Here is a 16,128-nt window from a genome sequence, read left to right on the forward strand (position 1 = left end):
CCCAGCGACAATATTCCAGTAATGTCCACTGCTACTGGTGACATGGTTGTATCATGAGACCGCTACGCCAGTCAGCAGCCACTGACTGGCTGTAGCCTTTAACATTTAGCAGAAAATGGTTGCACTCCACGGGATGAATTATGTTCGTTTATTGACACATAAAATTACATGTCAAATCGGGGTAGTGGTTAACCACTACCCCGACTTGACATGTAATTTTATGTGTCAATAAACGAACATAATTCATCCCGTGGAGTGCGACCATTTCCTGCTGTTTGGAGCTTAAGATTGATTGCTACGAGGTCAAGCACCCGGGAATAGCTTAGTGTGGATCTACTGCCGGCCGTACACCACCTGTGCAAGCAAGGTAAAAGCGGTGCCGTCCGCTCTGTATCTTAGTGGTCACATCTTTAACATTTAGGCTATGTGCACACGATGTGGAATTGTTGTGTTTCCATAGCATTTTTTGCTGAAATGCATCAAAAACGTAAAGGATTACTAAAGCAAGGTTTTTCAATGAGAATTCAGAATTGTTGTGCACATGACGCGGAAAATTCTGTCCTTATTTGCAGCGTTTTATTTTCTGCAGCATGTCAATTCGTTTTGCGGATCTGCAGCGTTTTTCACCCATTTACTTCCATTGAGTCACTCAAATCTGCAGCAAAAATGCAGGTGTAAAAAGGTTTGCGGATTTGCTGCGGATTTGGTGCCAAAAACGCAGCAGATTTGTAAAAGGAAATGATGTTAGAAGGAGGAAGAGTTTGTGGGCGGAGAATCTAGAATTGAGCCTATCTTGGTTGGAACACATAAATAATGGAGGTTAGACTGAAAATGACGTCTTTTTAATTTTTTTTTAAATAATGCATCTTTATTTAGCTGACAAATCCGCAAACAAATCCGCTAGTAAATCTGAATAAAAAACACATGAAATCTGTATAAAAATGCATGGAAAGTCCACTGCGTTTTCTGCCAAGAGATGCAGAAACCGCACAGACATTTCCGAAAGCAAATCTGCAATGTGCGCACATAGCCTTTGCTTGGCAGCTACTGATTGACCGCTGTGGTCACATGACGCAGGTTACCTGCCAATATTTTAATAAGCAGTTTCAGGTGCTGAGCTGTATATGCATCAGAGAAGACCGGGTGGTCAGTGGACTTGATCACTTAGTTAATGGCTAGTGGCATCCACTAATGCTCTGCATTCTTCTATGAACCTGGCAAGGTTGAAGCACCACTCCAGCATTTTTTTTACATTTTCCCGCTGGAGTGGTGCTTCAAATCTAAGTCTTAGGGTATGTTCACACAGTGCGGTTTCTCCCGCGGATCCACAGCGGATTTGCCGCTGCGGATCGGCTGCAAATCCGCAAGTCATGCACAGTACAATGTTAGGCAATGGAAATTAAAAACTGCTGTGCACATGCTGCGGAAAAATCTGCGTGGATTAGCTGCGGGTTTATTTCCGCAGCATGTCAATTCTTTGGGCGGATCTGCAGCGTTTCTGCACCCATTGACTTGCATTGATCCGCAGCAAAACCGTAGGTCTCAAAAAGATCTGCAGTTTTGCCGCAGATGAAACGCTGCAGATCGGGAGGGGGAAGAGTGTGGGAGAAGTGTGGGCGGTGACTGTGTGCGTGTATGGTGTGTGGGTGGTGACTAGGCGTGAATGTGTGTGCAGGCTATGTGTGTGCGGGGGTCTGCGGGGCTCATCGGGCTGGGTATCTGGCAGAGCCTGTGTGGGGGGTTATCGGGCCTGTGCGGGGCTCATCAGGATGTCGGTGGTTTGGCGGGGCCTGAGCCGGGGGTTACCGGGCCTGTGCAGGGCTAATCGGGCTGTCGGGGGGGTCTGCGCGGGGCTCATGGGGCTGTCGGGGGGTCTATGTGGGGGTCATCGGGCTGTCGGGGGGTCTGGCGGGGTCTTGCGGGGGGGCTGCGGGGCTGTCCGTGGGTCATCGGTCTGTCCGGCGGGTGTGCGGGGGGGCTGCAAGGGGTGCTGTGGTGCTGTATGTGTGTGTGTGTATATGTGTATGCAGGCATCATCCGATGGGACTACAAGTCCCATCGGGCTATGCCTGCTACCCTGACAGTGAGTGACACATTAGCCAATGATGGGACAGTAGTAGTCCCATAATCCGGCTAATGTGTTGAATGTAAAACAAAAAAAACATACAACATATAACATTCAGAACATGCAACATATAACATACAGAACATACAGAACATATAACATACAGAACATACAAAACATACAACATATAACATACAGAACATACATATAACATCCAGAAAATACAACATATAACATACAGAACATATAACATACAGAACATACAGAACATATAACATACAGAACATACATATAACATACAGAACATATAACATACAGAACATACAGAACATATAATATACAGAACATACATTTAACATCCAGAATATACAACATATAGAACATACATATAACATCCAGATCATACAACATATAACATACAGAACATATAACATACGTAACATACAGAACATATAACGTACAGAACATATAACATACACAGCATATAACATACAGAACATAAAACATATAACACAGAACATACATATAACATACAACACATAACATAGAGTAGGTACTCACCGCACACACCTAATTCCCCGAAGCCATCATTCACCTGTAATAAAAATAAAATAGTAAACCAACCTATATTTACCTTTCCGCCGTAGTCCAATTAATAACGAGGGTCCTACGAAGATCTCCCTTGGAGAACAGCCGCATCAGCTGATGCCCCCTCTCTCCAGGGTTTTCCAGCAATGAAATGACAGGCAGAGGTAATCCTCCCCTGTGTATCCCTCCACCAGGAAAGAGGTCTCGTAACCCTAACCCTAGCCCTAACCCTAATTTTCACGCAGCAGTGCTGTAAAGTGAGACTCTGAACTCAGGTAACCTCAGTGATAGACTGCAGGATGTATTGTCTCTTGTCATTTCATCACTGGGAGGCCCTATAGAGAAGTGATATCACCTGATGTCACTGTTCTATATGAGAGATCGTCATGTGACTATCATTCTTAATTGGACTGCGTCAGACAGGGAGTATACGGTTGGTTTATTATTTTTATTTTTTTTCTAGAAGACAAGGGCATCACTTGGATCTGGGCGAACAATAAAAATATGAAAACTGTGTCGTGTTTTATTTCATTAAAAGACTTTATTCTTGTGTGTGGGTTTTTTAACCCTTTCAAAAGATTAATAATGGATGGGTGTCTTATTCACGCCTCTCCATTATTAACTGGGCTTAATGTCACCTTCCAATAGCAAGGTGACATTAACCCCTTATATTACCCCATATCCCACCGCTACACGGGAGTGGGAAGAGAGGGGCTAAGTGCCAGAATTGGCGCATCTTATAGATGCACCATTTCTGGGGCAGCTGCGGGCTTGTATTTGTAGCGAAGGGGGGCAAATATCCATGGCCCCTTCCTAGGCTATGAATATCAGCCCGCAGCTGTCTGCGTAGCCTTTATATCTATGGAAATATCTATAGATATATCTATGGATATATCTATACTGTAGATATATATATATATGGGATAGATATATCCATTATATCCATATATCTATCTCATATCTATCTATCGCACTGAAAAACCGCAACAAATCCGCGGCAAAAACGCACCTGTGTTTTCTGCCAAGAGCTGCGGTTTTTGTGCTGAAAAATCCACGGGAGAATCCACACTGTGTGAACATATCCTTATAGTCAACTTCAGACATCTTCATCTGTTATCACCACTGCTCCCGTCAGTTTCCAGCAGTTTGTGACTAGAGATGAGCGAATTTGTTCGATTTGGTTCCGAATACTATCGGCATCGAATATTGTTTTTGCAATATTCGTCGAACACAGCCGAACGTCATTAGAGTCAATATGAGTAGAAATTACCGAATATGTTCGGAACCGATCATCAAACATACATTCGGCCCGAATAGTGTTCGAATATGGCACAAATATGTCAAAATCAGATTCCGGGACAAAAAACGAACAAATTTGCTCATCTCTATTTGTGACGTGCTGGCTGCGTCAGTATTTCAAGGTGTGAGCCACAGGTCACAATGCAATGCAAGTCTATGACAGTCTCGTTCAGGATCTCATAGACTTGAGAGCTTGTGATATAGCTTTTGTCTTCCAGCCAGTTCAAAAGCTGCCATCACAAGATGAAGTCGCAGGACTTCAAAAAAGGTGAAGATGCCGGAGGGTAAGTACAATAGTAAGGGCAGAGACCTTAGGTTTAAAGCACTATCCCAGCACTGACCCCCCCACCACTGGAGTGGTGCTTTAACTAAATTGTATCAGTTTTCAAGTTAGTACATAACCCTATTATTTTGATGTACAGTATGTATAAAGGGTAAATTTGATGTGTGATATTTAACCCTTGTCCACAGGTCGCTTTAGATTGTTCTTCTGACTTGTGTCGATTCTATGCACAACTTCAGGAGCCATATATAAAAGATCCTGCTACTTACTCAAAACTCCAGGTAATTTTTGTAAAAATGGCTCGATGAATTTCTCATAACAAATAGCATACTGTGTTATAAATGATCTTGTGATACATTGTTAGGGCTGGCGGAACGCACCAAATAATAAAGATGGTAATAAGGTGCGTTCAGAGCCCGGGGTCCACCGTGCAAGGGTGGTAAACTGCTGCTAGTAATGGCGGACACTATATGGCTGTATAATAGAGGGGCACACACAGGTTAACGTCACCCGGTGTGTACAGGGGCAGACGCTGTTGCTTCACAGAGCCGCACTACCGCTGAACATAAATGCCGGAGCCTGTTAAAGCTCTCAGAGCTCGGCAAGGTAAACGCTCAGTATCAGGTCACAGGACTCAGCCCCAAGGACACAGGGTCAGAGTCCCTCTAGACCTACTAAGCGTGCGGCATCACAACTGCGGACGCCACTAAGTGACGATGGCGACCGTGGAGTGTCATCCAAGAGAACCGTGGCGTACAGACCAAGCCACCACTTGGCGTTGATGCCAGTCTCTGATTCTGCCTCCTACTTGCTCCTCAGCCTGGGCGCTAACAGGCTAGGCTACACAACACATGCGTACCAAGGGTAGGGGTTTCCAATGAGTCATTCACCAGAGACATTCATACGTGCATACAACTTTCACTCCACATGGTCTAAATCTTTCTCTATATTAGCGCATGGCCAAGAGGCCATGCGAACCTTTTATAGCCGCGTCCTTCCGGGACCTTCATGATGGTCCAATCCAAGCTGGAGAAGGACCTGAGCATGTGACCTCCAATCTTCAATGAGAGATCGTCCCACGGGCATGCTCAGTGGACCGAAAGGAGGTCTTAATCCCTGGAGTAACTCGCTGCTGACCAGGATGCATTGCTATAACTGGACCAGAGGTGGCAGCAGCAACCAAGCCTACAGAGCTGGTCTGAGCAGAGCGCCTGGATCGATGAGTCTGCTGAGCAGCCTCCTCTGTGGCCGGAGAGGAATGGGAGATTGCCGAATTCAAGGCTCGGGATTCTTGCTGTGCAGTGACAGGAACCCAACGCCTAACATACATAATGTGTAATGATCACGAAAAAGTTGAACTTGATGGATGTGTCTTTATTTTAATCTATGCAACTGGTAGGCTTCCAGAAGCGGAACACCCAGTGTGACCGCCTTTTACATCGGCTCCTGCCTATATAGCCCGGTTTGCTGAATACCATCACTATAGACCGGGAATCAGACTGACTGTGTATGAGATTTCCCTCCACAGAACCGCTATCTTTTAGGAGCTGTAGTTTCTTTTCTTTTTCTTTCCAGAAGCCCTGTGGTTCACACAACATTACAAAGGAGGAACCTGTAGACCATGCTGAGATACAGGGTTGGTTTTCCTGATGGCCACCTCTGCCGGCCATAACAGGGACATCGAGACCAGAGTCAAACACAACACCCGCCGAGTGCACAACTCTCCTCTTGCTTGCTATCTGAAGATATATTTGGCAAATGTACGCCACTACCCATCTGCTTAGCCCTCACTTCCGGGACTATGATACTGTGATCGAATTATGACAGTCTTCCTACTCCCCATGCCACTGCGGCCTCTTAATCTGATAGATCCTTCTACTGCCAACTGACTGGCTGCCTCCCCCTGATTGCGGGGAGTTGTAATGGACAGATACCTAATAAAAACCCAAGCGGAGAGATTTACCCGTTCACAGGTGCCTACGTTATTCAACGAGCACTCGCTATCTACAATGCACAAAACCAAACCCACCTTGAAACCACCTAAACAATTTGCTAAAAATTCACGTCACCAACCCGCCTCTCCATCACCTGTGCTACAGATGGACGACAATTTAACTCCACTGCAGCTATCTCCATTGTCAAGCTGCTCTGAGTCCTCTGCACAAGATTCTACACATGCAACGTTAGTGGCCCAAGAGGTCTCCAAAATATTGATGCCAGAACTGGAAAATAGAGTTCGGTCCAATGAAGAGGAGCTTGCGGGGCTGCAGACCTCTCTCCGACAGTCAGGTCTCTGAATGAGAAATGCGTGATAAGTTGGAAGACCTGGAAAACAGAGACCGCCATAGCAATCTGTGTTTTGTGAGAGTCCCGGAATCGGTGGGCGGTGGACGTCTCATGGAATATCTTACCAAAGATCTTCCTGCTGCCCTTCAGTTAGATCTCGGTAAAGACTCAATGATGATAGAACAAGCGCACAGAATAGGTCCCTCAAGGCCTGCCCCAAATGGTGGAAACACCAGGCCTCGTCCGCTTATAGCAAAGTACCTTAACTGGGCCGTGAAAGAGAGGGTCTTACGGGCATATCGTCGACAACGAGAACTGTTTGTCCATGATTCAAAGATCTTAATCTTCCAGGATTTCTCAGCAGCTGTGGCTCAGAAGCGCAAGGCGTTTGTACCTATCAGCCATCTACTGATCGAAGAAAACATTAGGTTTCAACTGCTCTACCCAGCTAAACTGAAAGTCCAAGACGGAGACTGTGTAAACATTTATGAGGATCCAGAGGTGGCAAACAGGAGATTCCATCATGCTGGAGATGCCAGAGTGGGATGATCTACAATACTGGTTATACATGTTGTTTTAGTTATAAAATGTTCTCTTTGGTGATGGCATGGCTCTCCTGGTATACTCCTGGTGAGCTTCTACCACTGATTTTTAACCCCTTAATGTCTAATGACGGACACAGTCCGTCATTAGACATATCCCCTGCTTTGATGAGGGCTCCGGCGCTGAGCCCGCATCAAAGCCGGGACATGTCAGCTGTTATAAACAGCTGACATGTGCCTGCAATAGGCGCGAGCGGAATCGCCGTCCGCCCGCACCTATTAACTAGTTAAATGCCGCTGTCAAAGCTGACAGCGGGCATTTAAATAGCATTTCCGGCCGCCGGGCCGGAAATGACCTCATCGCCGACCCCCGTCACATGATCGGGGGTCGGCGTCATGTTGCCTGGACAACCAGAGGTCTCTATGAGACCTCTATGGTTGTTCCAGGCATATGGCTTTCAGCGCCACCCGGTGGTCGGCACTGAAAGCACAGCGGTAAATCTGCTACATATGGGCGATCTGCTCATCGCCCATATGTAGCAGAGCCGATCGGGTTGCGCAAGCTTCTAGCCTCCTATGGAGGCTATTGAAGCATGCCAAAAGTAAAAAAAAAAATGTTTAAAAATAAAAAAAATTAAAAAAAAACTAAAAGTTCAAATCATCCCCCTTTCGCCCCAATCAAAATAAAACAGTAAAAAAAAAATCCCACATACACATATTAGGTATCGCCGCGTTCAGAATCGCCCGATCTATCAATAAAAAAAAAGCATTAACCCGATCGCTAAACGGCGTAGCGAGAAAAAAATTCAAAACGCCAGAATTACGTTTTTTTGGTCACCAAGACATTGCATTAAAATGCAATAACAGGCGATCAAAATAACGTATCTGCACAAAAGTGACATCATTAAAAACGTCAGTCCGGCATGGAAAAAATAAGCCCTCACCCGACCCCAGATCATGAAAAATGGAGACGCTACAGGTCTCGGAAAATTGCGCAAATTTTTTTTTTTTTTTATTTTTTTTTTAGCAAACTATGGAATTTTTTTTCACCACTTAGATAAAAGAGGACATAGACATGTTTGGTGTCTATGAACTCATAATGACCTGGAGAATCATAATGGCAGGTCAGATTTAGCATCTAGTGAACCTAACAAAAAAGCCAAGCAAAAAACAAGTGTGGGATTGCACTTTTTTGCAATTTCACCGCACTTGGAATTTTTTTCCCATTTTCGAGTACACGATATGGTAAAACCAATGATATCATTTAAAAGTACAACTCGTCCCGCAAAAAATAAGCCCTCACATGGCCATATAAACGGAAAAATAAAAAAGTTATGGCTCTGGAAAGAAGGGGAGGGAAAAATGAAAATGTAAAACCAAAAATACCCCTGGTCGTTAAGGGGTTAAAGTTAACTATAATATTTTTTTGTTGTTCGTTGTTGCCTTTACCCTCTTGTGTTTCCCCCTTTCTCGGATCGAGAACCAATATACACAGGACCCACTTTCGATGACACCTTTAATATTTGTTCATGCCTGCAGCTCGCTAGGACCGAAAAGGATGGACACACTTTGTCGCTGCACAATGCGCTGATCTTGCCCTGGGACCCAGGATTAGCACACCCCAGACACCAGACTCTGACACCAACTGCACCTCACTGCACTTGCAATTTTTGTCATTGAACGTGGCGGGCCTTAACACCCACCTCAAATGTAAAAAAGTTCTAATACACATGAAACGATTCCGCCAAGATGTGATCTTTCTTCAAGAGACACACTGGAGGACTGACAAGCCTAGCAAATTATCAGCAACCTGGATAGGGGATTGTTATCTTCTTTACTTCTTTACTGTTAGGGCAGTGAGAATCTGGAATTCCTTGCCTGAGGTGGTGATGGCGAACTCAGTCGAGGGGTTCAAAAGAGGTCAGGATGTCTTCCTGGAGCATAGCAATATTGTATCTTACAGTTATTAGGTTCTTTAGAAGGACATAGATCTGGGGATTTATTCTGACGGAATATAGACTGAAATGGATGGACAAATGTCTTTTTTCGGCCTTGCTAACTATGTTACAATGTTATACTGCCTCGCATCCTTCATCGTCACGCGGATTGGCCATCCTTATTAAAAGGGGCCTGCCACGTTCCATCCAAGACTCTATCACTGACAGCCAGGGTAGATATCTGATCTTGAAAGCAGACATAGCTGGTAAAATATATGTTTTGGTCAATCTTTATGCTCCTAACTGTGGCCAATTTCACTTCTACACATCAGTTCTTCAGATTCATTTAGGACTGGGGCCCAACCATTTAATAGTAGGAGGAGACTTTAACAATGTCTTGCTCTGGACCGTTCCCCACAAACCTCAGTGGCCACCACCTATCTCCTACACTTTATGGAACAGCCCTCACTTTGTGACCCATGGAGCGTGATGGACTCAGCAGCTAGAGAATACACATGCTATTCCCTTACTTGTCAATCCTCTCGTATTGACTACTTCCTCATCTCCACACAACTATTCCCTCAACATCATGATTCTTGCATCCACCCAATACTGATCTCAGATCATGCTCCCATGTCATTATCCCTGACTTTAACAGACCCAAGTCCCCAGACATGACATCAGAGATTTTCATCCTACCTGGCAGAATCAGACGATTTTAAAACTTTCCTTAAATCACACTGGAATGACTTTCTAGACGACGTCATCCATACCAATGATATCCCTCTGCTCTGGGCCACTTCTAAGGCTGCCATGAGAGGCCATGCCATCGGTTATCTGTCATGCAGGAGGAAAAACGCATAGAAAGAAATTCGATGCCTTGCATGCCTCCCTCCTTCAAACTCAGACAACACTCGCCCTGTCCCCTTTCCCTGATGCACAATGAGCTTACTCTATAGCCAAACATCTTCTAGACTCTTTTATACATTCTCAATCACACTGGCAAATTCAATTAACCCATAATAACAAGCCAGTTATAAAACTACAGAACCCTACAACAGGCTTACAGGCGACTGGTCATGAAGAGATCACGCTAATTTTTAGTGACTACTATGAGGACCTCTATAAAGCCTCCCTTGCCAGCCCCCCCGCAATCAACTCCTTGCTCAACCTTATTAATCTACCATCACTGATTACTGAACAACAAATGATGTTGGACTCCAAGATAACAGAGTACAAGGTGAGACAAGCTATATCAGGCACATCCAATGGTAGGACCCCGGGCCCTGATGGTTTCTCTGTGGAATATTATAAGGGTATGTGTACACGTTGCGGATTTGACTGCGGATTTTTCTGCGCGGATTTGGCTGAATTCGCAGGTAAAATGACCTGCGTTTAATCTACGGATTTAGTGCAGATTTACTGCCGATTTTCAGCAGATTTTGTGCGGATTTCACATGCGTTTTTACACCTGCGGATTCCTATAATGTAAGAGGTGTAAAAATGCTGTGGATTCCACGCAAAGAATTGAAATGCTGCGGAAAATAAACCGCAGTAAATCTGCACAGCGGATTTGGTTTTCTATAGGTTTACATGGTACTGTACACAGCATGGAAAACTGCTGCGGATCCGCAGGGCCAAATCTGCAACGTGTGCACATACCCTAAGATTCTCTCCCCTGACTTGGTAACCATTTTGACTAATCTCTTTAACAAAGCTTTTATTCAGGGAGCTTTTCTCGACCAATTTACAGACTTACGCACAATAGTCATCCCCAAGTCTAACAGAGACCCACTATTGCCACAATCTAATCGCCCAATCTCACTCCTCAACCACGATTATAAGCTCTTGGCAAAGATCGTGACGAACCATCATCAGAAGTTGTTGCCTGGCCTCCTACGTGAGGCACAAACAGGATTTACCCAAGGACGGAGCAGTGTGGCAAATATACGCATGACGGTCGCAGCTACGGTCCTGGCCCATGACGCATCGAGACCGCTGGCAATGCTGATGAGTCTTGATGTCGAAAAGGCCTTTGAAAAAGTGGCATGGCCTTTTCTATACGAAGTCCTGGGTAGGGAAAATTTTGGTCCAAAGTTCCTACAGTATGTCCAATACCTTCATACAAATGCATGTACTCGGGTGTCGGATAACGGATGTGATGCGCCAGTAATTGACCTTTTTCGGGGAGTTAAACAGGGATGCCCTCTGTCACCCCTCTTATTAAACCTCTCTATAGACCCTCTATTGCATCATCTATTACAGACCCCTACTTTTAAGGGGCCTACGACGGGTTCTAAAGAGTTGAAGGTTGCGGCGTTTGCAGATGATATTCTGCTGGTAGTAACCAACCCCAAAAGAGTTTTACACTCTCTTATACAAGAGTTGGGGGATGTGGGAGGCTGGTTGGGCTATGATATCAACTGGGATAAAACAGAGGTGATAATGCTATGCAGCCCCTTCAAACCTTTATGGGTATCAAGGTTCAGGTGTCAATTTACTAATTGCTCATTAAAATACTTGGGAATATAGGTGTCAAAACACTCAGTCAAATTATACAAAACCAATATTAAATCATATCTCAAAAACTTAGAGTCTACCTTAGTCAAATGGAAAGATTTTAACTTGTCATACCTAGGTAGAGCCAACTTAATTAAAATGACAGAGTTTCCACGTCTCCTCTACCTCTTCCATACTCTCCTGATTTATTTAGCTCCTAAAGAGGAGAAGAGGATCAATTATCTGTATCGCTCATTCATCTGGGATGGGGAAAAAGCCCCATATAGCGTTTAAACTACTCCGGTAACTGAAGGGGAATGGGGGAATAAACTTCCCTGATATTAGACACTATAACCTAGCATCCCTGTTCCGGGTGGTGGTGGACTGGCTGGGAGGGACGTCTTACTACACCCAATACGACTTGGAATGCTGTCTTGCCCCGGGACTGGCTCTCCTACATCTCCCTTAAACTGAACTGTCGACAGAAGTAAGAGGTAACCCACTTCTAATGTCTACATGGAAGGCATAGCAGACGTTACGTCAACATTTCCGGCTTTCTCCCTGGATGTCTCTCCTCCTCCCACTCATTGGTAACCCCCACTTTCAGGATGGACGATCTCACCCTGTCTTCTACCAATGGTACTCTCAGGGTATAACATCTATTAAAAACTTAGTCCACCCCGAGGAACGACGGATATACTCAATAGACGAGATGCAATGTAAATATACCACCGCCATATTCCCTCCCTTCCAATACTTGCAAGGTAAAAGTTATGTAACAAAAATACTAACACATCTTTCTGAACACGAATGGAGATCATCCCTGCTTAGATGGTTCACTAAATCTAATGCTTCGTCTGGCCAAATAGCCCCTAACTGCAAATTCATCCATGTAGCCCTGGATTATGAACAATCCCAATTTCCGCTAACAAAATGGCAGATTGAAGACTCCAGCTTGTCCTGCAGGACCATCCTGGAAGCTCTAGATTAAGCCTATAAATTTCTCCCTTCAGCTCGTTTCCTAGAAATGAGTCTGAAATCCTGTCATGGATCCTACCTAACTCTGCAAAGGGGTCATAGAATGGAGCTGTACACAACTTCCAAATGTTTTAAATGCCAATCTCCAGAGGCCAATCTGTTTCATTGCTTGTGGACATGCCCAGTCATCAGGCCATTTTGGGAGAGAGTACCGCTATTCACCACTACACATCTGAATAACTTTGTCCTTACGAACCCTTATGGGCCAAATTTGGATATTTAAAGCCAGATAAATACACCTGCTATCCAGGGGCCAGTAAACTACTGCATTTGGTGGCTGCAGCTGGTACTAAGGCCATTTTGCAGACATGGATCCACGACCATGCCCCTCCTTTCAAGATATTTCTAGAAAAACTGTCATTTCTGCTTCAGATGGATTGGATTGAGGCCTCTTTGCATAAGAAGGGAAGGGTGCAGGCCTTTTTTGAAACTTGGGAAAGCTTCATCTCTCTGCTTCCACAACGCATCCAGTATGACATTAAGACTTGTTTTCAGCCGACGGTCTGGTACCAAGAGCGGCTACTATTGAGGGAGACACCTGTACAGTGATGTCTTTGGGAGAACCGCTGCGGATTGACACTTCTAAGTGTTGGGGGTGTACTTTGGTGTCGGTGGGTCCTGAACTTATACTGATGAGTGCAATCTGATAAAAAATAGGATTGCACTCGGACCAACGTTATTCAATGGGTAACATCTCATCTGCAATTCTCAGCTGAAATTGGACTGAGAAATAAATCGTAGCATGCTGCGTCTCTCTTACGGGACTCGCCAATACAAGTCAATGGGTGCGAGATTTTTACGCACCGGTGTCCTTTGAAAAGCCAGCAATTCATGTCCGGCTACTGTAAAATCACACTGACAGCTCACAAAACAATAGCTATATACACATAAAGTACATACAGTATATACAGATCTGGCATAAATTAAGAGACCATTTTCAAATGTTCAGTTTGATTTTTCTCTTTATAGGTATATTTTTGAGTAAAGTGTAAATTGTCATTTTAATCTATAAACTTCTGACAACATGTCTCCGAATTTCCAAGCAATAAATTTTGTATTTTTTTTCTGACAAAGAAAAATGGTCACAATTAAAAAAAAACCCAGAGAAAAATCAAACTGAACATTTGAAAGTAATTACTTAATTTTTTCCATAGTTGTATTTGCATACGGATTGCATACACACGGATGTTGCGTTTTAAAATCGCACATAAATCGTATTACACTCGCATGACAACCGCAATGCACTCTTCCGTTTTTTTCAGTCCGGAAATCGGACCGTTTTTTCTCGCAGATGGGTATGAGCCCTTAGACACACAGCATGTCTAATGGGTAAAATCTATGCCTGTTTCTGACATGCTTCCCCCCTTTTTTTTCCTCTCCCCGGTTTTTGTGCTTGCTTTGACCTATTGTCCTGTGAACCAACGCAATCTCTAGCATAGGTGTTTGATATATATGCCTCAAAAAAATTTTGTATTCAATAAAACAAAATGTATGCAACTACATTGCTCTAAAAAAGGGGAAAACAAAAATACCACATGCTAGCTATCACTGAATGAAATATTCCAGTTGCAAATATTCATTACATAGAGGCATGCATTGAGAACAATAAAACATACTGTAGAAATGATCAATATAAATCAAAATTAATATCCCATGGAGGTCTGGATTTTGAAGGATACTGAAAATCAAAGTGGAAAATCAAATTACAGGCTGATCCAATTTCAGTAGAAATTCTTGAAGACAAGGAAATGATGCTCAGTAGTGTGAGTGGCCTCCATGTGCCTGTATGACCTCCCTACAATGCCTGGGCATACTACTGATGAGGTGGTGGATGTTCTCCTGAGGGATCTCCTCCCAGACCTGGATTAAAGCTTCAGTCAACTCCTGCAGCCCTCTCCACGTCTCCTGGTGTACTGGTCTGTCTCCTGGTAGCGCTTCCAGCCTCTGGACACTATGCTGACAGACACAGCAAACCTTCTTGCCACAGCTCGCATTGATTTGCCATCCTGTATGAGCTGCACTACCTGAGCTACTTGTGTGGGTTGTAGAGTCCGTCTCATGCTACCACGAGTGTGAAAGCTCAACCAACATTCAAAAGTGACCAAAACATCAGCCAGAAAGCATTGGTACTGAGATGTGGTCTGTGGTCCCCACCTGCAGAACCACTCCTTTATTGAGTGTGTCTTGATAATTGCCAATAATTTCCATCTTTTGTCTATTCCATTTGCACAACAGCATGTGAAATTGATTGTCAACAGTGTTGATTCCTAAATGGACAGTTTGATTTCACAGAAGTTTGATTTACTTGAAGTTATATTCTGTTGTTTAACCCCTTTGCCCCCAAGGGTGGTTTGCACGTTCATGACCGGGCCAATTTTTACAATTCTGACCACTGTCCCTTTATGAGGTAATAACTCTGAAACTCTTGCATGGATACCACTGATTCTGACAATGTTTTCTCGTGACATATTGTACTTCATGTTAGTGGTAAAATTTCATTCAAATAACTTGCGTTTATTTGTGAAAAAAACGGAAATTTGGCGAAAATTTTGAAAATTTTGCAATTTTCCAACTTTGAATTTTTATGCACTTAAATCACAGAGATATGGCACACAAAAAACTTAATAAATAACATTTCCCACATGTTTACTTTACATCAGCACAATTTTGGAACCAAAATACAAAATTTTTTTTTGATAGGAAGTTATAAGGGTTAAAAGTTGACCAGTGATTTCTCATTTTTGCAACACCATTTTATTTTTACGGACTACATAACATTTGAAGTCACTTTGAGGGGTCTATATGATAGAAAATACCAAAAGTGGCACCATTCTAAAAACTGCACCCCTCAAGGTGCTCAAAACCACATTCAAGAAGTTTATTAACCCTTCAGGTGTTTCACAGGAATTTTTTGAATGTTTAAAAAAAAATGAACATTTAACTTTTTTTTCACAAAAAAATTACTTCAGGTCCATTTTTTTATTTTACCAAGGGTAACAGGAGAAATTGGACTGCAAAAGTTATTGTGCAATTTCTCCTGAGTACGCTGATACCTGATATGTGGGGGGGAACCACTGTTTCGGTGCATGACAGAGCTGAGAAGGGAAGGAGCGCCGTTTGACTTTTTCAATGCAAATTTGGCTGGAATTCAGATCGGACGCCATGTCACGTTTGGAGAGCCCTTGATGTATCTAAACAGTGGAAACCCCCACAAGTGACCCCATTTTGGAAACTAGACCCCCCAAGGAACTTATCTAGATATGTGGTGAGAACTTTGAACCCACAAGGGCTTCACAGAAGTTTATAACGTACAGCCGTAAAATTAAAAAAATCACATTTTTTCCACAAAAATGATGTTTTCACCCCCAATTTTTATTTTCCCAAGGGTAGCAGGACCCTAAAAGTTATTGTGCAATTTGTCCTGAGTACGCTGATACCCCATATGTGGGGATAAACCACTATTTGAGCACATGGCAGAGCTCGGAAGGGAAGCAGCGCCATTTGACTTTTTTGGCTGGAATTGGACGCCATGCCGCGTTTGGAATGCCCCTGATGTGCCTAAACAGTGGAAACCCCCCACAAATGACACCA

At 43.7% G+C, this 16,128-nt stretch overlaps 1 protein-coding gene across 1 annotated transcript in view; it reads left to right on the forward strand.

The window, feature by feature from the left end:
- TM6SF1 (transmembrane 6 superfamily member 1) overlaps positions 1–16,128 on the forward strand; it is a 142,930-nt gene that overhangs the window by 111,378 nt on the left and 15,424 nt on the right. The window contains exon 8 of the mRNA XM_073568526.1: positions 4,424–4,516. Within this exon, the coding sequence (XP_073424627.1) occupies positions 4,424–4,516 (93 nt within the window). The remainder of the gene's footprint in view (positions 1–4,423; positions 4,517–16,128) is intronic.

Source organism: Dendrobates tinctorius, unplaced genomic scaffold, assembly GCF_039654945.1.
Source record: "Dendrobates tinctorius isolate UK_male_01 unplaced genomic scaffold, ASM3965494v1 ptg000022l, whole genome shotgun sequence".
In the NCBI taxonomy this organism is placed as follows: Eukaryota; Metazoa; Chordata; class Amphibia; order Anura; family Dendrobatidae; genus Dendrobates; species Dendrobates tinctorius.